Raw genomic sequence first — 22,296 nt, forward strand, 5'->3', positions numbered from 1 at the left:
TGGCAGATCCTTATCGTCGCAGTGAGGAATGTTTGTTGTTTAAAACTTGTCTGGTTAATTTTTTTTTCCAAAGGTGATCTATTGGCTCATTTTGTCACTTGGAACTGTAAAAAAGGTGGCCACGGACTCAAATTAGAGGGGTCTCAGACTTAGAGATAAGAGTACTAGTCTACTTTGAAAACTGGTCTCGAATTAAAGTGCCCGCAAAATATAGAAATGGTCTAAGTCGTCTTTAAATTATTTTGGGTCGTGTTTTATGCCATTTTAAGCATTTTTCAAAACATAAACGCATGCGTTGGCCACATTTTTTCACGGAAGTAATCGTTCAAGATGACTTCTGGATGTTAGACCTAGAAAATTTGTAACGAAAGAAAAAGGGAATCTTGGAATTACAGGGTCTTGATATTAGCGGGTGAGCCGTTATTTTGAATATATGCCTACTATGACGTAGGGTAGTAGGCCTATCTGCCATTTTTAATGATTGATTTTTTTTAACAGATTGTATCTTTGTAAATTGGAATTTAACACTAATAATTTTTGTAAAGGCGTGTTATATTTGTTATGTTTCCTAATAATAGTGAAAATCATAATGATTTATGTGTTTGCATGATTTTCATTTTGCTTCGATGATGACATTCTACATCACATGACTATAGGTTTACGTGCGAGAGGGACGTGGTGATCAGAAGAACCACCCACTAGATTCTTTTGTCAGAATTAATTTACAAACCAAAATGAAAATATTACTAACAGAAGCACATAAGTTACCAAATCTTTTATTAAGTTACAGATCGGGGAACTTTTAAAAAGAAAAAAAAAATCTTACATTTGTTGCCAGAGCGAAGACATAGACACATTTGATACCAGGAAATTGTTCTCGTTCTCGTTATAATGTCAGCTGAAAGCCAAACACATTGAAATGAACAAACTAAAACATTTAAGTTATCTGTATATTCCTACCTGAAGTGCAAATGTTTTGATAGTATACAATTTATCATTAAACGCACGCATTACAAAAGCAAACTGACGCACATGCCACTTTCATGCACTTTTGTTTGTAATATTGATAATTTGCCGATCCAAATAATGTTACAGTATTTTGATTGCCAATCCATAATATTGTTGTCTAAAAGCACTGGGAAAAAGAACGCAAACATTGGATCCTCTTGCTACCTTTGAATATCGTTTCAGACTGGATTAGTATGCAGCCAGGGGTGGCACCAGCGGGGGCCGGGGGGAGGGGCGAGGGTCCCCCAGTAGGGGAGAGCTCCCCCCACCCCTCCCCCGTCGGGGAGAAAAAAAAACCAATTCGTCGGGGAGAAAAGAAAAATTATATGTATTTTCTACATATTAGTAGACTATAAAATCGGTTAAATAAGCCTTTGAAACCTCTAAATTGTTAAAATTTTCGGGTTCTTCACCCCTGCACCGCTTTCGAAACCTTTTAATCGAAGCTCGACCACGCCCACATTTCTTTCGTCGGGGAAATCTGTGCCCTCGTCGGGGCATCGGCCCCTCCGTCGGGGACCTCGCCCCTCCTCCCGTCGGGCAAATCCTGGCGCCACTCCTGATATATGGCAGATCCTTATCGTCGCAGTGAGGAATAGAGTTGTGTTTGTTGTTTAAAACTTGTCTGGTTATTTTTTTTTTCCAAAGGTGGTCTATTGGCTCATTTTGTCACTTGGAACTGTAAAAAAGGTGGCCACGGACTCGAATTAGAGGGGTATCGGACTTAGAGATAAGAGTACTAGTCTACTTTGAAAACTGGTCTCGAATTAAAGTGCCCGCAAAATATAGAAAATGGTCTAAATCGTCTTTAAATTATTTTGGGTCGTGTTTTATGCCATTTTAAGCATTTTTCAAAAAATATGACAAAACATAAACGCATGCGTTGGCCACATTTTTTCATGGAAGTAATCGTTCAAGATGACTTCTGAATGTTAGACCTAGAAAATTTGTAACGAAAGAAAAGAGGGATCTTGGAATTACAGGGTCTTGATATTGGCGGGTGAGCCGTTATTTTGAATATATGCCTACTATGACGTAGGGTAGTAGGTCTATCTGCCATTTTTAATGATTGATTTTTTTTTACAGATTGTATCTTTGTAAATTGGAATTTAACCGTCCTAATCATTTTTGTAAAAGCGTGTAATCTTTGTTATGTTTCCTAATAATAGTGAAAATCATAATGATTTATGTGTTTGCATGATTTTCATTTTGTTTCGATGATGACATTCTACATCACATGACTATAGGTTTACGTGCGAGAGGGACGTGGTGATCAGAAGAACCACCCACTAGATTCTTTTGTCAGAATTAATTTACAAACCAAAATGAAAATATAACTAACAGAAGCACATAAGTTACCAAATCTTTTATTAAGTTACAGATCGGGGAACTTTTAAAAAGAAAAAAAATCTTACATTTGTTGCCAGAGCGAAGACATAGACACATTTTATACCAGAAAATTGTTCTCGTTCTCGTTATAATTTCAGCTGAAAGCCAAACACATTGAAATGAACAAACGAAAACATTTAAGTTATCTGTATATTCCTACCTGAAGTGCAAATGTTTTGATAGTATACAATTTATCGTTAAACGCACGCATTACAAAAGCAAACTGACGCACATGCCACTTTCATGCACTTTTGTTTGTAATATTGATAATTTGCCGATCCAAATAATGTTACAGTATTTTGATTGCCAATCCATAATACTGTTGTCTAAAAGCACTGGGTAAAAGAACGTAAACATTGGATCCTCTTTCTACCTTTGAATATCGTTTCAGACCGGATTAGTATGCAGCCGGGGTGGCACCAGCGGGGGCCGGGGCGAGGGTCCCCAGTAGGGGAGAGCTCTCCCCCCCCCCCCCCCCACGCCTCCGTCGGGGAGAAAAAAAAAACAATTCGTCGGGGAGAAAAGAAAAATAATATGTATTTTCTACATATTAGTAGACTATAAAATCGGTTAAATAAGCCTTTGAAATGTGTACAAAGGGGGGAGGGGGGAGCCGCGGCTCCCATGTCTCTTATGGTGGACAATGTTGGGCAGGTTTGTTTTTATCTACAATAGGATAGCGACTTCCTATTTACGCCTTTAATTCTTTTGACAACATACATGTAGGTTAATAAGCATTTGATTTCAGCAATCACTGTGCTTAAAGTTTGCCAAATTGGACCCCGACTAGCACCGCCCTGGGAAGAAGTAGATTGGGCATATATTAAGAGTTTATTAAAGTTCTAGGGGATGGAGGGAAAGATAGACCGAGAGAATGGGGATAGTGTATAGAACTTAAGGATAAGAAGCCTTACGCTGAGAAGAAAAAAGAGCAGAGGGCAGATGCCAGACTTCCTTACCAGTCATGTACAATGTATGTTAATATTGGCTGCCCACACTATCAAATTTAACATACATTTGTTTTACCCATATATAGTGTGCCGGATGGCCACGCAGAAAATCGAATGGCCAAGCGGTTAAAGCAGGGGTGCTGCAACCTACAGCCATAATATCTGCGATGGTTCGAATGTTGGGCTCACCTATGATTTTGGAGGTGGTCTTTTTTGGATAAGGACTATAAAACGTAGACCCAGTGTACACAACTGGCTCATGGGCCCAGTACAAGATGAGTAAGGAATTACTGGTGTAATTGCTACTGGTGTACTGGTCCATACAGGCCCTGTTATGGACAGGGGAGAGTAGCTGGCACCAGTTTAGTGACATTATTACTTTCTACGTCCTACTGTCGCCGTGCAATTGAAGGCTCCCTAATAGAGATCGTTACACAGACTTGGCATGTTCAGGGACACAATCAAAACCAACTCTAAAGAAATAAACACACCGTATTTACCTTATTTTTTTTAAATTTTTATTTATTTTTTCATCTCCTCTCCGTACGGTCTCAACAAAGATATGTACATTTATTACATGAACAGTATGGAACTGTGCATAAATATAACTTGTACAATTTGTCCACATCATACACAATATTTCTTTGAAACAACTCCAAAGGAATTGTTATATTTTGAGGAAACAAAAATGACCATTTTAAAAGTAAAAAAAAGAACAGCTTAAATGATACATGCATTAAACTATCTACGTTCTGCTACTTCCTTTGAAGCATGGAATTACAATATGAGGTGATGTACACTAGTTTCACATACTGGTAACAGGAATGAAATCTTCCTTACTTATAGTATGTAAAATAGTGGTGTTTCCTCCTTATGTTTATTGGCATGACGTGCCAAAGCATATATACTGTATATTTAATGGTTTTCATGGAGTAAACTTTTATTAATGTAAAGGGGAATTAACATTTTTTTTATTATTTTTCCCTTGGTAGTTACACACCTTTAAAAATCCACACAAACATCAAAAAATTATATAATAAAAATAATCATGACAACACAATGCCATGCAATTTCAATTTCATTATAAAAATGAGTTCTTAAATTTTGCAAAAATCCCACCACAGCTCGTTAAATTTCAAGTACTCAATGGCCACAATTATTTCAACAAGGAAAGCGCCATCGTACACAAAATTTGGACATTTCTCACAATAGAGTTGTTTTGGATGAAAAGAAATGTACAATGCAAACAGCATTCCTAACATTACTATAAGTAATATATTCAGACAGTTCCATTGACAGTTTATCAAAAACCTTTCCTCATTAATTCTGGACTGCGTCGTCAGCGTATGTTCCATACTTTAAAACCCATGTAAAGAAAGTGGTCTGTGCCAAAATACAGTTGACATTTTTTTTTTACTTTAAGGTAGGATTACCCCAATTGCAAGATTATTTTTGTTTTTAAATGTAAAGTTTCGTTGAAGTGTGCATTTAATAAGAAACGGAACGATAATAACTACAATAGTATTTTGATTTTAAACGCTGTTACACCATCAGAGAAATGTAATTCAACTTCTTTCTTGCCTAAAATTTTGGTTCGGCATCTTTTGCCTCTTCGCGAGGTTTTCCTGTACCAAAAATCGCACTTCGTTTCATGTCTGAAGCCAACTGATTGACGGGGTCTGGTACTGATCTTGGCTTCAGTTTTAATCGTGGTCTTGCTGCTGCCTCTTCTGTAAATAAGAATTTAACAGATGTTTTTTAATCTTCATAGTTATTTAACTCCTAATGCACATTGTCTCTTAGCTAGTGGTGGCACCGAATATATAATACATTTTTTCCAATAAATCATACTCACCTGGGGATAATTCTTTAAATTCCTCTTGTTGTGTAGGGCCCCGTGAGTATCCTCCCCTACTGGCCCCTTGGTAGTCATCTCTTTGTCGGCCATAGCCCCTATCATCTTTATCACCATATCTATCACGTCCCCCTCCTCCTGCTCCACCTCCTCTGTAATTGTTGTCTGTAAAGAAATTAGATGAAGCCTAGCAAAACTTGTTTTATTTTTCTTAAGACTGCAGGTACACATGGCTCTCACTACCCAAACATAATAGTGAAATTATCAATAAATTTTGCATAAGTATACCAATCAATCCATCAATCAACATTCATTGCTTGTGGTGGTGTTCAAAAAAGATTATAAAAATAGGTTCATCTTGAGTAGTGACTTAAAAACAGTCAAGTGAATGTTCAATGTTCGAAGGAAGTTTGGTGTTGCCTTGGTCCAGCAATGCTGAAAGCCTGATCTATGCAACTGTGTTTGCTACTTGGGACGTCCAGGAGCGCTTGTTGGCCAGGTCTTAGTTCTCAACTTCTCCAATTGTGCAAGTCGAATGCCGGAGCAGTAAGGCAGGGGTGCTGCTAGCTAACATCGGCGCTGGTTCCAGCCGCTTTTAGCCCAGGGTCTTCTCGGTAAGGACTTAAAATGGAGGTCCAGTGCATACATCATGGCTTGAGTGCACCTTAAAAAACCAATTGCATCTTTTGGAAGATTAGGGGCCCTAGGGGGTTACCCCAATGCTATGGTTCATTTCAGCCCCTGTCTTAAGGAATGATGTGAAAATGTAGCTACTAAAAGCGCTTCTTTACGGCCGCTAGGTAGTCACAGACCAAGCCCATACGCAATTCAGCACAATCAATTATGCGTTATCCCCCTACCTTTACCTCTCTTTGATCTCTCATAGATATATTTGGAGCAGAACTATTTGTCCAGCAGTAAACCAGCAGCTAGGACTTGAAATTGCATGTATGCAATTTATATCAGTTTACTTACATTGTTCCCTTGGGGGTCCCCTATCATATCCTCCTCTTCCTCTTCCACCACCTCGTCCTCCTCTCATTCCTGAACCAAAAATAAAGATTATTCGAAGTTTGTAAATTAATTCCAGTCATTTTTACATTTATTCTATAACAAAATCAATTATTACAGAACATTTTTAGTGGGCTGCAATATATATATTCTTAAATCTTGTTTTTCATAAAGCTACTCAAAAAAAGAAAGTAGAACCAACCTACCTCCTCTATTACCCCTGTCGCGATTGCGATCCGCTGCAATGTCTACTTTTAATTCATTATCTTCATAAAGCTACAGAACATAAAACAAAAGTGTAATAAATGACATAGTGTTATATTATAAGCTAAGCTGTTGTATCAGTATTGTCTATAATGTAAAATTTGTAAAAATAAGGGCCCTGCGTTCAGCGGTGACACCAGACATTAGCTGACAAGTGGTCCGACAGAGGGGTTCAAGTAAAAGGAGCCGATGAACCAATGGTCAACAGCCCAGAATAAAAACTCCATTGCAGGGTTCATGGGTAGAGTTTGTATGGCTTTTATGGTCCAAAATGTGCTTTTAAACCACAATATTAGGGATAGGTAGTCAAAATGATGTTATTTAGATAGGCAAATTTTTTCTGATGACCAAAAAGCAACTCCACTCCCTAAGCCTAATCATTAGAACTATTTGGGACCGAGGTTTCCGTGGTCTTTAGCATCTATGGTCTCTACTTAGAATAATAATGATAAAAACATTTGTTCATTTGGGACACAGAAAAGTGGTCTTTAATTGGAGGTGGTCTTTAATTAGAGGGAGACCTGTAGTTTATTAAATTATTACCGGGCCCTGTGTAAAAAAAGTAGACTTCTACTGAATGATTTATCTAGTATAAAAACGATAAATTTAATTTGTTTTAAGCTCTGTCTAGATTATCAAAATGAAATTTTCTCTGAAAAAAAAAACTGTTATGCTCATGATGTACCTTTATATACTAATGATGTGACGCATTCAATGCCATCATGACCATATTTAGGCATGTCACATGTTTTTGTCCAACAAAATTTTATAGTGTGAATATGGCTTAAGAAATCCTAGTGACGGGTCAAATTTATCCAATTGTATTACTACTTCAGCAAAAACAGCTGCTTGTATGGCAGCCACTGATCCGCCAAGTGAGGAAACGTGACTAGACGGTCAACTTACGGCACCATGGTATGACAGGGCTTCTTTTAAGTCATCCAATGTCTTGAATTCAACATAACAAAATCCTGAAAATGAGGAAAACAATACTATTTTTTAACTTTACAGGGGCGTTCCCTTAATACGGGTTGGCCGTAGTGTTACAAGACATACTTTCCCTTGTTTGGTGCATAAAAAAGTGTAAATCCCAAATCTAGATTCATTTGAAGTTATTAATTAATGATATTTATGTATTCCAAATAAGGTTTCCATTAATTTTGGTTGTCAAGGTTAACCTTTTGAGCCCATAAGCCCACTATATCGGGCTGAAGCTGAAATATTCATATCCCATTAGCCCAAAATATTATGTATAATTAGTAGTAATTAATAAATTTATAAAATATATAAATTGTTCAATTTAATGTAGGTATTTGTAAAATAAATGCTTTTCCTGCACGAGTAAACTATCATTAAACTTCTAAAGTGTATTTTCTTGTTTTTCTCTGCTTTCTGTAAATCCCTGGCAGGGACACAGGATCACTGGCATGTAACAAACAGGATGTCAGGGTTTAAAGTTTTAATGTTGTACATAATAATTTTTGTACGACATTGTTGGCGGAATAAATAAAAAAACGTTACATAAATTGTGCAAGAGTGTCCTTGTACTAAACAGTCAGCATTGCCCCTATGCTCATTAAAAATAAAAGTTGGGAAAAAATTACGAATTGCTTGTATTATTTAATGAATTTAGTGAATGATAAAGAATTGAAAACCCACCTCTGAAATCATCTGTTTCTTTGTCTCTTACTAAGCGAATATTTTCAATCTAGAAAAAATTTCAATCAAGAAATCAACTTATTAATGTTGTGATGCCAACTGAGCATATGTTTACTATCGATCAGACATCTTTACTACCCACTGGGCATGCTTACTAGCCCACTAGATGACATGTTTACTAGCCCACTGAACATGCTTACTAGCCCAATGGACATAGTTACTAGCCCACTGGACATGCTTAAATACTAGCCCACACTGGACATGGTTACTACCCCATTGGACATGCTTACTAATGTTTACTAGCCCACTGGACATGTTTACTAGCTTAGTAGTTGGCATGTTTACTAGCCCAATGGACTTGTTTACTAGCCCAGAAACTACATTGCTACCATAGACCAATCAGGCTATATAATTTATGTTACAAATTTTTCACTAAAACTTTGATGATAATAGCAATACCAATAGAATTCCTGCAATCTCCAAACAGTACATAAAAAAATATAAATAAGTAGGTAAATATAAAAATACTATAAGAAAAATATAAAATTTTAGAAGATTTTTAAAAGATTGCATACTGGGGACCTAGCGGATTTCACAGGATAGATTATTATATGATCATTCAATTGGGAATTGCCACTATATAAATATTTGGTATTATTATTATTTTTTATTCCATAGCTTGGGACCAATCACAGAAAAAACACTCCACCCAATGGCGTAGCCAGCTATTGGGACAGTCCCACACAATTTTTTTTTTTTAGGTCCACAAAGAAAAAATGGGTCCACATTTTTAAAAATGGGTATAAATTAATAAGTCTGGATTTTTCATATTTTGGTCATAGGTCAATAGGTCAACTTTGAAGAAAATGGGTCCAGATTTTTCATATTTTTGCATAAATAATAAAATGAGTCCACTTTTAAGTAAATGGGTCCACATTATTTGGATTTACGCGTAGAGTCCACACTGATATCGTCCCGCTCTGTTTGAAAATTCAGGCTACGGCATTGACTCCACCAAAACCACTTTTAAGCTACGTTCATACCAAAGCCCGGATCTGGTCCTGTGCCCAAACAAAAAATTGTGAAAAATGGGTACAGCGGTAAAGAATATGACCGTCACATTAAATTTGTACAATTTCTAATCTGGACTCCGGATTGATCAGAGAGATGGATCTGAGAGATGGATCTGAGGGACATTTGTATCATGAAATTGTACGTTTTTTTGTTAGACCAATCAGCAACGAGCATGAATGACCTGTCTAGACGTTTTCCGTGCCCGATGTGAATGCAGCGTTCAAAAAACGTAGCAACTCACAATTTTTTGTTCAGGCTTGATGTGAACGTACTGTAGCTTTAGTAATGGGAAAACTAACCTGAAGTTCACTAAAAATATGGTCTAAATCTCCTTGTACAGTGTGGTGTGGTAAGTTGCCAACAAACGCAGTAAAAGGTGGCTCGGTTGGCAATTCTTTTGGCGGACCACGTCCCCTGCTACCGCCGCCACCTCTCCTGTTGAAATAATATAAATAGATTATGGTTTAAAACAGACTAAGGTATAAAATTTATCCTGTCATGGTGGTTACGCTGTTATCCATCCAACCCAGATGCTTGTTTTCTTGTTATTAGGCCTGCTTGCTACATAATGCGTACCACTTGTTTACTAAGCCTCTCATCCATGTCTGTGTACACGAAAGCTTCTTTTAAAAATGAATTTTATCAAAAGTGTCACTTGTTTCAATTACTGATAATTAAAAATATAATCTATTATTTTATCACCATAATTACAATAATAATTTTAATTGTTAATACAAACATAATTATTATGTTTGTATTAACAATTACAATAATAATTTTAATTGTTAATACAAACATAATAATTATATCATCATCATAATTGTTTAAAAAAAAAAATATTATCACCTGTTTATCATCATCTATATTGTGAATTATCATAAGTCGCCCCAAGACTTATAAATTGCCAAGGGCCTAAAAAACTAGGATGTACACCTCCATGGTCCCTATGGAGATTTGAAATGTGTAGGCCTAGGATGGTGTAGGACCGCAAACATGTTTGGCACGAATGTTGGAACACAATTTGTATTGATGTTTTTAGTCAATTTGATTCAGAGAATGCCTAACAAATATTATTACTAGTAAGACTGATAATTGAAATATATAAAATATGCATATTGACTTAAAATTAACATAGACTGTGGGTAGGAAAGGCAGGCAACAGGTTTTTTATGTCCATTCGCAAAGAAGGAAAGCTTAGGCCAGGCAAACAATACAAGAAAGTATTAATACAATAAGAGTATAATACTAGGCTTATGTTTAACCAGAACAACCCCCTCCCTGGTTTAACAACAAACTTAAAATTCTTACTGGTAACTGTGTTAAGCATATGTAGGCCTAGTATTTATTTTTATTAAATTCAACATTTTACTTAATTTGTATAGGAAGAATAGTGCACAAGGCCTACTTTATAATAAGACAAACAAGACACACTTTTTTTTTTATCTTTAAATTTCATGAATTTGTGAATGTTAATACATCGAGGCCAAACCCATTTTTAGCTATCACTAGAATCAATCAATTACTAAGCAAACACAACACGATTATTTCCTGATTTTGAAGGTGTTACATACAATGTGGCAATACGAGTGGATAGGCCTAGGCTAGGAGAAACTAGCCTACGCATAATCCACAGCAGCTAGGGACTAGGCTAGGCCTACGCTGCAGCAGCAGCTCGATCCACGGCAAAGAGCATGCAGGGGGCCCAGGTCATGGCGAATTGGCCACACCAAAATTACGCAGATTGATGAACATAAATCGTCCTGATTTTTCATTTAAGTTATGAATTGCAAACGTAGACAAAACATATATATTACACTTCTGAAAATAAATTATCTAAGGACGTAGTACCTATCCCCAGAGTACCCTCCGTATCCACCTTGATGAGAGTAGTGATCCCGATCCGACATCTTTACAAGAGACTCCCCATGTATGTAACAGGCTCTTATGTAAAACTATTAAATTGACTACTAAAATCTGGATTGTTAAATGTCAAATTAAATGTTTAACCCTTCATTTATTTTTTTTCGTAAATAATTAATTTTATTTCAAATTTAATTTTTTTTTTAAATAGAAAAAAAAATCACATTTTTATTCTTTATAAAAACAGTTATGCTCAACAAAAAAAATAATGAACTATCATGGCTGCGCCCATAACTCAACGAAATTATAATTATACTGTATAATAAAAGCTGTGTTTTTTCTTTTCTGGAATTGTAAATTGTAACACACCTACGCCAAAATAGTGTAACAAGTGCCTGTTATCGTATCTTCATATGGCATATCCGTGACTCTCTTTAATTAGAATGAAAGTTACACTATATATAATATATATTTTGAGGGGGTATTTATTCGAGCAAGGTAATTCAACAAAAGGACGCACATCTCCGCTCTCGAACATAGCGCGTGCGTACAGTCCTTTGATCTTTACTGTGGCATCGACAATCCGATACTAGTTGCGAGTACAGCCGTCAATTATTAGTCTATGCGTGCCCTTATTGACCTCAACCAGCTTAGGAAAGATGCAATTCTACAGGAGTAGAACATTAATAGAATGTGTTTGGAGAAAGATGGTGCTTCCATTAGTTTCGTTTATAGTCATTTGAGGGGCAGTTCGCAACGTTTATTTAAGGAAAATATAAACACCCGGGTCATTTATATGAGGGAGGTTGTTATTCTTAATGAGGTTTTAGTGTGGGAATTTATTCGACGTAGACACTTAATCAAGAGGGGCATTTATTTGAGTAAATACACTATATATCGTAGGTTGACATTAAATAAATTGATGATGACAAAAGTGTTCATTGTTAATGTTATTGTTGATATTATGTATTTCAAATTTTACCTCTTTGTTATATATTTTATATTTGTATTATACATGCCACAAAAATTTTATTTGAAAAGTAGCGATATAAGTCTTAGCTATATTTATTTATATATTTTTGATTATATTTAATTTATTAACGCCCTCGAGAGAGGAAAGAGATATTATATCAGGAGAATCATGAAGAAGATGATTCTGACTGATAGCGACATTGATTTATTGTTTTATGTACTGCAACAATCATTCAGTCGCGAATTTAGAACGTTTATAAAAAGTATTTATTAAAGTTTCCATAGGTTTGAGTTAACACTGGTTTGTGTTAGCTCACTAATGTAACTTTCACGGGAGTCACGGATATGCCATATGAAGATACTAACAGGCCCTTGAAATTATTGCTTGAGATCGAATATAATATGTACCTTATTTAATACATTTAAATCAAATTTAGATAAATCTTAATAATGCGATCTTAAATAGGCCTACATGCTAGCAACTAATTAAAGGAACATATAATATTATGATGTAACTGGGACTCATTTAATGTATGGTGATAAATTAATTGTAAGAACAAAAACATTGAAACATTTCTGTGTATATCATTCTAATTTCTTCAATTTCAAACAAGTGACCGCTGATTTTCTTGCAATTTTTGTAATTTAACAGAATGTTAAAAAAATAGTTAGTGTGCTGGCCACGCTCCTCCTCTCCTTTAAAAAAAAATGTACAAAATTGAGGTTCGGCATTTCAAGTTATTTATTTAATTTTTTTTGCTACAACGAAAAATATTGGTTTTTTTTTTTAATGAGCTAAAGAGGCTGGAATAGGCCTATCGGTAGGTAATGCAACAGTGTTGTTATGCGACCATTTTGCTCTTTTCAATATACTGTAGGTGGTCTTTGTTGTATTTTTGTGTATTTTCTACTTTTTAAGCATAAACACATTAATTGGTTAAAAAATCTGGTCGAATTTTGGCCGTGAGATGGCGTGTGTTTGGACGTGAAGCATGTCGATAATCTGGCAACTCTAATCCAGCATGGCTGCGCCCATCGCACATGTGTCTTCTAAACAACAGGAGATGGAAACTTCCGAAAAACAGCATCTAATGAGTACTTTTTGGGCTTTGGCTGCCACCAATGACGATAGAAGGATATCTGGTGCTAATACACTCCTTAAGATTCTTGAACAAAAGCAAAGTGTTCAAGAAAATGTAAGAAATCTGACTGTTTACTACCAGTACTAGGCCTAGCCTAGTAGTAGTAGTACTAGGCCTGCTAACTCAGTAGAACAGAGAGACTGATCTTATAGTCGTAGGCTAGGTAAGGTAGTCTTGGTAGGTTTGGTAGTCGTTCGTAGGGTAGGCCTAAGCCAACCTAGCCTAGCCTATGTGTCTAGGTGTAGGCCTAACCCTTTTGGAGTGCCTTATCATATAGTCTTTAGCTAACCACTATCTAGCCTATATGTCTCTAGACTATCTAGGGGCCTAGGCATATTTAATTTTATAGGATTGTTCTGAAACAAAATTTATAGACCTAATAAGCCTAGTTTAGGCCTCCCTACGGGGTAGCAGGCCACTTCTGCCCAAAGCCAATTCGAACCAACCCAATTTGGCTCAAACCAAAACCAACTCGGCCCAGACAACACTTCGGCCCAAAACCAACTCGTCCCAGATGACAACTACCCAAATGATACAGAATTACCCAGACAGATGAATAGCGATCGCGATTACCCATTACCCAAAGACCATTATTATTAGTATTATTATAATTATTGATATTATTTATAGGTCTAATATTACTTTTTAGTATAACTATTTTTATTATTTATTTTTATATTTTCTGAATTATATATTTTATAATTATTATATTATTATATTTATTAATGTTACGGAAAACTTTTAAAGTAAACGGTAGGCCTACTGTTTTTTTAGGCTGGCTGCCCCAGAAGGGTTTTTTTCTTTTTGTTTTCTGTTTATTTTTTTCAATAAATCTAAAACTTTGGAATTAAACAGGTGCACTAATAGTACTGTTATTTCTGGTAAATATTTTTCTGGTAAACTGTTTATTTCAGATTGGCAACACCCAGTATGTTTTCGATGAACGTAGCACCTTGCAAAAACTGACAATGAAAGTCAACTATTTATTTTACAACACAGGGACCACCCAACTATTTTAACCTGCCATCTTGAATAACCGAGTTGGTTTGGGGCCAAGTTGGTTTAGGGCTGAAGTGTCGCCTGGGGCTGTGTTGGTTTTTGTCCAAATTAAATTACTGTATTCATCATAGTGGCCGGCTGCTGTGTGTGATCGATTTCTCAACAAGATGGTTGTTATTCACAGAAGTAAGATGCCCATGGGCCTGTGAAGTATTTTAATTGAAGGCTGTATCTTGGAATTATGATCATGGATGTCCAAAAACAGTTTAAAGTTGAATGATGCAAAAACCGAATTCATTACGCTCTCCACAAAACGTCAGCAACCTAAACTCCAGGTGAATGAAATTAAAATATCAGATACTGTACTTATATCTGTGCATCATTATCTACATGCAATCCTGCTGTCATTTTTGACAACTCTATGATGTCAATGGATAAACATTATAAAGCGACATTCCGCAAACTATGTTTTTTTAAAATTTCCGCCTGGAAATTAAAAAAAAAATAACAAAGAGACGTTTCATCATGGAGAAAGTAGTTTTTAATAAAGCCGCTTCATCGGTACAGCGAATTCATCGCTTGCACACGCTGCTAAAGTGCCAGATGATGCATGCTATTTGAGTTATAAGCAGTTTTTGTGTCTATGCCCCCTCAGTTTAACCCTGTAAGATCAAGTAACTCAGGTATGGAGGAATGATGGGATGAGTCATGAGCTAAAGATAAAAATAAATATAAGACCTGCCCTAGAAAAATCACTACAGTAAACAACACCACACATTTCTTGATAACCGAATGCCCATGTGGATACTTTATTACAAAACATAATAATTACCTGTATAGTAAGGTAGTCTGTAGTCTTTCAAAGTTGCGGAGTAACAGAGTGTGCGTAAAAGTTTTTGGAAGAAGGAGAAAGCTATGACGTGTGTGGCTGAACCGTGTTTGGTTGAATCACGGTAGAAAAAAAATAAAATCAATAATTGTGGGGGAAGGGGGAAACACAAATGTACGGAATTATTTATTTAATAAAATAATATTTAATTTGTATACAATGAAATTTTATCACTGAGAGAACAGATAATGATGTCAAAATATTGTATACATGGAGGCTTCATGATCAAAAGTTCTTGCCAGGATTTGTTATGTTGGTCCCTGGCGCTGCTGGGCCGCGGCTTGGTGCCTGGAATCGTAAATAGGCTGTGAAGTAAAAAGTTTGTGAAAAAAAGTTTAAAGAAGGTTTGCCAAAGTGTGCATTTTCAGATAAGGCAAGAAATTTCAGAAATGTACGATCGGATTACTATGCCTAATTTTTGTGCGGAGAATATACTCCCTGCTCAGACCTTGCTTTACAGTCTGGTACCATGCAACAAAAGAGGATATTCACATGACTGCTGTGAGAATAAATTCAAATTGTTAATTTTCACAGTTGGTTGTGAGAACTACTGCAGTACAGAATGGTTATTAACTTGTTTGACCACCTTTTCTAACATACTGAACCACAATGGTCCTGAATGTCATATAAGAACATTTTGTGTTTGCTGGGTAAGATGCCTTACAAAAGCCAACTTTTATACCATGGTTGATGTTCCATTGATTGAATACAAATCGGAGATCTTTAGACTAAATTGATGGAGCTGGCTTGACCCTAACCTTATGCCGTGTTTCTCTGATAATTTCTCTGATAAATTATCTTAAAATTCCCTCCAAATATTTTACCCCCGTTTCCGCAGTGAAAAATAACAAAATGGCTGCCTCTGATAATTTATCGAATAAGTGCTGCGGAAACATGGCCTTAAACTTTAGTCTCACTGTCTTAATGCACTACGGTATGTCCGTTTAAACTTGTAAACTAAATTGCTGAGTTTTCTTTTCCAGAAGGAGGCCTTGTGTGAAGATGTTATTTATGCACTTCAGAGGCTAGTCAAAGGATTAGCATCTTCAAGACAAGGAGCAAGGCAGGGATATGCTACAGCACTTGCAGAGGTATAAAAAAAAATTGTTATTCAAAAGTGGCTGCCAAATGTAATCCCCCCCCCCCCTGCTAATGTATTGTTTTATTGTTAACACAGTGCATGTAGCAGATGCCACTGATGCAAAATTTATTACTGAAATATTAGCTTGTGTCCCAATAAAAAGGAGGGAAAAAGGGGTTTTTTTTTCCCCTAAAGGTTGTTGCAAATGTTGGAATTGGGAAGTCTCATATTTTAGTAGGTTTGACTTGAGAAATAAATATATTATGATGATTGTTTACAATAGATGTTTAGTATATACTGTACACTTGTATCTTGTTCAGATTTGTAAGAAATAACAACTTTTTATTTATTGGGCAATCATAGTAATTGAAGAAAATGTATTAAATTCAATTTGGAATACTCAACTAATTAATCTAGTGAATAATAGGTACCATAACTATTAACTTTTGAGTAGGTTGATCAGCAATTATCATGGTGTTTAATTAACATGAATAATAATTGATTTATATTGTGTTTGTCCTTAGCTACTGGCATTGCTACCTGTCATCAGCTTGAAAGAGGTGTTTGTTTTGATTAAGAATCATCTCCATTCCAAGACAAGTAAACAGGTAAAATCATTTTACAAACTAACAATTAAACCTTTGTCATGAATCTCTATTTGGAAATGATAGTTGGTTTCCATCTGGAATGAAACTGTCATAAGAGATTTAACTAGTGCCTCTCTTTAGTTTTTAATAAAGGTTGCGCATATTATCAAAAGTGTATATTACACAATATACTTTAATGTATCCTGTAATTCTGACATTGTATAAACACAAATTGGTACCATTTCAAAGCCCTGTCCCGATTAAAATTTAAGAATCAAGATTCATTTTATTGACTTGTCCATAAAAAATACATATGTATAAAATGAAAATGTTTTGTTTTAATACACACATTACCAAGTAAAATTTAAAGTATATTAAAATAAGTAAAATACAAAATATAAAAATTCAGTACAATGCAGTATTCGGAAAAAGGTAAGGGAGTGTCTCCTGGGGTGCTGCCCAATTCACCATTGTGTAATTCACACTTCTATCCTATACAATCATAGTTACAACTATAAGAGATTCTAATGTAAAAATGAAAATCATTAATGTAAAAGAGAGACATAAAAAAAAAATAGATTCCCAACAATAAGATCAAAAGGTTAAAAAATGTGTAAAATGTACAGTTTACATTATTAAGATTCATTTTTATTTGTCGGCTTATCATATTTAATTTGAAAAAGACATGACTAAATGTGGTCATGATGACATCACATCATGATGATATATAGGCACATCATGGTCATACAACAGTTTTTTGTGATCATCTTATGGGCATACAACAGTTTTTTTGTGATCATGGGCATACAACAGTTTTTTTGTGATCATATGTTCATACAACATTTTTTTTTTGTGATCATGTGGGCATGCATCAGTTTTTTGAAAATCTGGACGGTTTAAGATAGTATAATACACACTCCAAGTATTGAAATGCACGCCATCGTGTCAGAATTCAATATTTTGACATTCAGTATGTCATCATCAGGACAGTTTAAGGGATAACAGTTAATCTGATGCCATATTTGTGTAATATGGTGGAATATAAGTTAGAATACCAAGTTTGACCTTGATAGCTATTACCAATCCCGAGTTATAAGCTTCCAAAGTTGGAGGAAATTGCATTTGCGCATCTTGAAGCTGTCTCTTATACACATCTGTAATTCTGAAATGTTGACACTTAGTTGAATAGAGAGCTATATAAAAGCCTGCATATTATTATTATTATTATTATTATTATTATTATTATTATTATTATTTAATTATTATTATAGCTATTCATAATTCATTAATTTCATGAATAGAATTGAATTTGTTCAGTAGTTGAAATTGACATCAAGTATTTTAATTACAAGTTAGTTGCGTAACAATAATATGTTTGACTACACGGACACATTATTGTACATATACAATTATGGCCATTATTATACTTTGCCATTTAAAACAAGTTTATGTTATATATATATGCTGAATTAATTTCATCTTAAAATGTAACATATATGATACTTATTTATATTGTACAAATCGTCTCTCTGACTTAATTTTTCAAAATCTGAATATACATCTGAGATTTCTTTTTTCAAATTAGGAAGATGGAAAGTATACAGTAAATGTTCTTGCAAAGCTAAAAGCATTTGCAGACAAGAAAAGCTATCTACAGGAAGTGTGCACTCAGGCAGCAGCAGACTTGATTTGTATGGTAGGGAGAAATTTTATTACAGTTGTTAAATTGATAGTCCAGCCATGTGAGCTAGTCTGCCCTCATTAGATTAGAGTGGAACAATGGCTTTGTGGTTAAGATGCTACTTCTGTTCCAAAATTTCTGGGTTTAATCCTTTTAACTATGATACATTCCAGGTGATAAAAATATTCTATTTTGTTTTATACAGACAACTATATTTTCTTGAATATTAATCTTTGATGAACAACCATTATTCGGTATTAATTAGTACATGAATAGAAATTATTAATATTAGTTGATGATTAATATTAGTGACTGAGCAGTTGGCTGAGATGAATTCTTGTGCTGAAGACCTCTGTTGAAACCCGGCCAATCTGGGTTTAAATTTGGAGTCTGACGCTGGGCTCCTCGAATAACCTGCACATTCAGAAATAGTCTGGGTTAAGGACAATGTTTGTATCCGTATGTGTTTGTTATATGTTTGTGGTTAAGCCGGGTGGTACTGCACTGCAGCTGCTACCCGGGTCTGCAGGGGCCCAGCCTAAACTTCTGATTTCAAATTAGAATGAGGACGAATAAAGGATTATTATTATTAACCAAACCTTTTGAGTCTAATTTTTTTTTTTTTTTTTTTTAGAGCTCGAAAGAAACCTTTAGTGAGCATATCTGGCCGTCTTTGAAGAATGACCTGAGTTGTGGCTGGGAAGGGTGTCCCCCTCACGTTTTGCAGATCCTGTTAACCTGCCATCGCTGTTTTCCTGTATGTATCACATCATAGTGCAACTTATAAATTAGCATAGCATTAATGGCCACCTGTATAATGTGGCAGTGAAGCTCTCCAATTAGCATACTGTAGTATTAATGGACACTGTTTAATGTGACGTAGTATTTGATGGACACCTTCATAATATGACAGGCGCTCATTAATTGTCATAGAATTTTATGTACGCCTGTATTATGTATTATTACCTTTACCATTGTTGTTTTAACATATTACCAATTATTTATATGTTTGGTGTTAGTAGTAACACTGATTATTAATACTATATTACAATAACTATTGTTTTCATCGTTAATATTATTTTAATCCCAGAGTATTTTGTAAGGCTATTTTCCCCTCAACAGGATGTTGTTAAAAGCAAATTTCTGAAGACACATTGGCAGCACAAAGACATCTTACATCCAGGCAATCTTGGTCACATTGTAAAAATCCTCACAGTAAGTGCTCTATCCTTCAAGCAGCCATTTTGCCTAAATTTGTCTTTTGAATATCGCGTGTGGAAAAAAACTTAAGTAAAAAAAAAACAGCTTCTCTCCTTTTTAATTAATTAATAATTCCATAAGAATACAGGGACTCTTTCCTCCCTTTTTGGCTTAAGGCTAGGCTTTTTATATCTTGTTTAGCAAACCCGCTGCCCCACCAATAATGGTGATCTTATTAAAATAAAAATACAATTTTATTTTGGGCCAATTAGCGCACCCGTCGCCACGAAAAAATGGAAATTTTAGACAAAAAAAATGAAAGTTTCTCTTTATTTTTATTACACCCGCCGCTGTCTTTAATTCTCCAAAAATGATATATGTGTATTTCTTCCTAATTATATAAATTACTACACTGTTTACATTCACCAATAGAATTTTATTTTTAATTTCTCTTCTGTCTTGATGTTTTTGGCAAAATTATTTGCTAAATGAAAAACTGAAATTTTAATTTTCTTTTTTATCCACCTTCCTCTGACGATGTTTAAAAAATAAATTTGCGAAATAAAGTATAAAAGAAGTATTTTCTAATAATCCTTTTGACAGTCAAGCTGACACTACATCTCTCCACAGTTCTAGAAAAATGTTTTACACTTTTCCATTCCCATCTCCTCTATCTACTTTAGGCATCAAGCCTCGACTGATTCTGTCAAAGCAATTGAAACCTTACCCCTAACTGTCTAGGCATCGATTCCTAACCACCACATTATACCTCTTACCCCGCCTAGTATAAGTAAGGTAAAAGTCAAAATCTGAACCTCTGGGCTGACAGGCCAGAGTGCCCTCTCTCTGTCCTTGGCGTTCGTGCCAGACTCTGTAAGGCTGTGAGGGTTTCGCCATTTCTACCGTACAACAGTCTGTTTAACCTTTCCCAGCATATGCCGGTACCAATTTATACTCATGGGTGGAGAGAGACAAATGTAGATAAAATGTCTTGCCTAATGACACAAGTGACTTGCAAAGTGAGGGATTCGAACCTCTGACCTCAAGATTGAGAGCCCGAGCAACAACTGTTGCGCCAAACACTTCTACTATATTGACTGTTTTTTCTTAACAGGAGTCTACAATTATCTCGCATCCAAACGTCAACCACGTCTGTGATGAAGTGCTCAAGCTTGTTCTTCAAGATCAGGAAAAACTTGCTGTGTTTTGTCAACAGGTTATAGATGGTGGGTTTTTTTTTAAATTTATTTTGTTCATTCAGTATTGTAATTGCCAATATCAGAATGAATTACACAGGATTTTTTTTCTCATGTATACAAACAACTTAACAACTTAAGCCTTATAAGGGAGAATATTATTTTCATCTTTTTTTGTGAGAGGAATTCTCTTACTTTTGAATCAGAATGATATATAAAATTTTAAAAATATTACTATTGTGTAATAAGTTCATAAATTGAGGATACACATTTATGATATAGCAATAGACCACTCTGCAACACCCCAAAAAATCACAGTGTATACATATATAAACATATATGTTTTGGAACAACACATATGTGTGTGGGATAAGCATGTAATCATGGACCTGTTTATATTTTTCAGTTGTAATTTTGATTTAAACTTAAAAAATATAGAGTAGTTAGACTGCTTTTTTAGCTGTCAAAAAAGTGTACAGATGTCGGTTAAATAGTTAGCATTTTTTTTCTTCTTTAGGCAGTGGCGGATTCAAGGGGGCCCGGGCCCCCTGAATTTTTCAAAATTGGAGAAAAAAGAAAATTATTTACAAATTTTAAGTACCATTTCTGGCCATCTGGCCATAATTGTCATTTTCTTACCTCAGCCCCACCATGGTTGGGGCTGAGGTGGTATAGACCCTCCATCTGTCAAAGTCCTTCCCTGGACCCCTCTGTTTCAAATTCCTGGATCTGCCACTGTTAGGGGTTGGGGGTCATTTATGAGAATAATTTTCAGGCTAAAATTATTGTTGGCTTTCAAGTTTGTCAAAAGCTGGGAGGGTTACAAGACAGAAGACAGTTCTCCAAGTCATTTAAACTTCAGCTATATACAGGAGATCCCTTCTTTCTGCACCCCCTCCTGCAAAAATCTGGACCCGCCCCAGTACCTCACAGTCCATATAATTGCTTTTCATTTCAGGAGGGTTGCTCCTTGCCCGCCAGGAATGTCGATACCTTTCACTACGACTTGTAGAGCGTCTTCTACGTGAATGTAATGCACAGAATGTTGATTATGTGATTAGTCCGGCTATTGTTAAAGTTTTTCTTAATAGCTTGGCAAACAAACAACATTTTCTACATGAAGCTAGTAAAAAATTTGTAAGTACATCAATACCAGTCTCCCTCTAATTAAAGACCTCCAATTGTAGACCACCTCCTCTTAAAGACCACTATTCTATGGTCGCAAATCAACAAATGTTTTTATATTTATTATGTAATAATTAGAAACCAAAGCTGCTAAAGACTATTTAAGTGCCAGTCCCAGAAGTGATCATTAATTAGAGGGAGACATGTATTCTGCTTTTATGTATTTTTTTTTTACATTTTTTATTAAATTAATTTAGTAACAACACTCAGATTCTGATTATTTATTTATTTATTTATTCAACAATATTTCATGTTTAACAAAACATATGCAAACATCAGACTTCATATTTTAAA

At 35.2% G+C, this 22,296-nt stretch overlaps 3 protein-coding genes across 3 annotated transcripts in view; 2 read left to right on the plus strand and 1 right to left on the minus strand.

Annotated features, from left to right (window-relative positions):
• Positions 1-3,848: 3,848 nt before the first annotated feature.
• Positions 3,849-11,157, minus strand: LOC117116107 (eukaryotic translation initiation factor 4H-like). The gene is made up of 8 exons (XM_033260067.1): positions 11,059-11,157; positions 9,510-9,645; positions 8,137-8,185; positions 7,384-7,448; positions 6,420-6,489; positions 6,178-6,246; positions 5,203-5,367; positions 3,849-5,077 (listed from the first exon to the last, which is right to left on the minus strand). Exons 1-8 carry the CDS (start codon positions 11,115-11,117, stop codon positions 4,929-4,931), a joined length of 762 nt encoding a protein of 253 aa, XP_033115958.1. The 5' UTR covers positions 11,118-11,157; the 3' UTR covers positions 3,849-4,928.
• A 1,872-nt stretch (positions 11,158-13,029) lies between these two features.
• LOC117116113 (myb-binding protein 1A-like protein) lies at positions 13,030-16,832 on the plus strand. Its single transcript, XM_033260080.1, has 3 exons — positions 13,030-13,238; positions 16,056-16,163; positions 16,678-16,832. The coding sequence occupies exons 1-3, from the start codon at positions 13,065-13,067 to the stop codon at positions 16,801-16,803; spliced, it is 408 nt and encodes a 135-aa protein (XP_033115971.1). The 5' UTR covers positions 13,030-13,064; the 3' UTR covers positions 16,804-16,832.
• Positions 16,833-17,275: 443 nt separating this feature from the next.
• Positions 17,276-22,296, plus strand: part of LOC117114615 (myb-binding protein 1A-like protein) — a 53,830-nt gene continuing 48,809 nt past the window's right edge. The window contains exons 1-6 of the mRNA XM_033258307.1: positions 17,276-17,290; positions 18,326-18,436; positions 19,056-19,178; positions 19,544-19,636; positions 20,736-20,847; positions 21,776-21,954. Of these exons, the coding sequence (XP_033114198.1) occupies positions 17,276-17,290; positions 18,326-18,436; positions 19,056-19,178; positions 19,544-19,636; positions 20,736-20,847; positions 21,776-21,954 (633 nt within the window). The remainder of the gene's footprint in view (positions 17,291-18,325; positions 18,437-19,055; positions 19,179-19,543; positions 19,637-20,735; positions 20,848-21,775; positions 21,955-22,296) is intronic.

The sequence above is a fragment of the Anneissia japonica genome, unplaced genomic scaffold (assembly GCF_011630105.1).
Source record: "Anneissia japonica isolate Jap-2015-1 unplaced genomic scaffold, ASM1163010v1 scaffold199_len4679917_cov187, whole genome shotgun sequence".
Classification (NCBI taxonomy): domain Eukaryota; kingdom Metazoa; phylum Echinodermata; class Crinoidea; order Comatulida; family Comatulidae; genus Anneissia; species Anneissia japonica.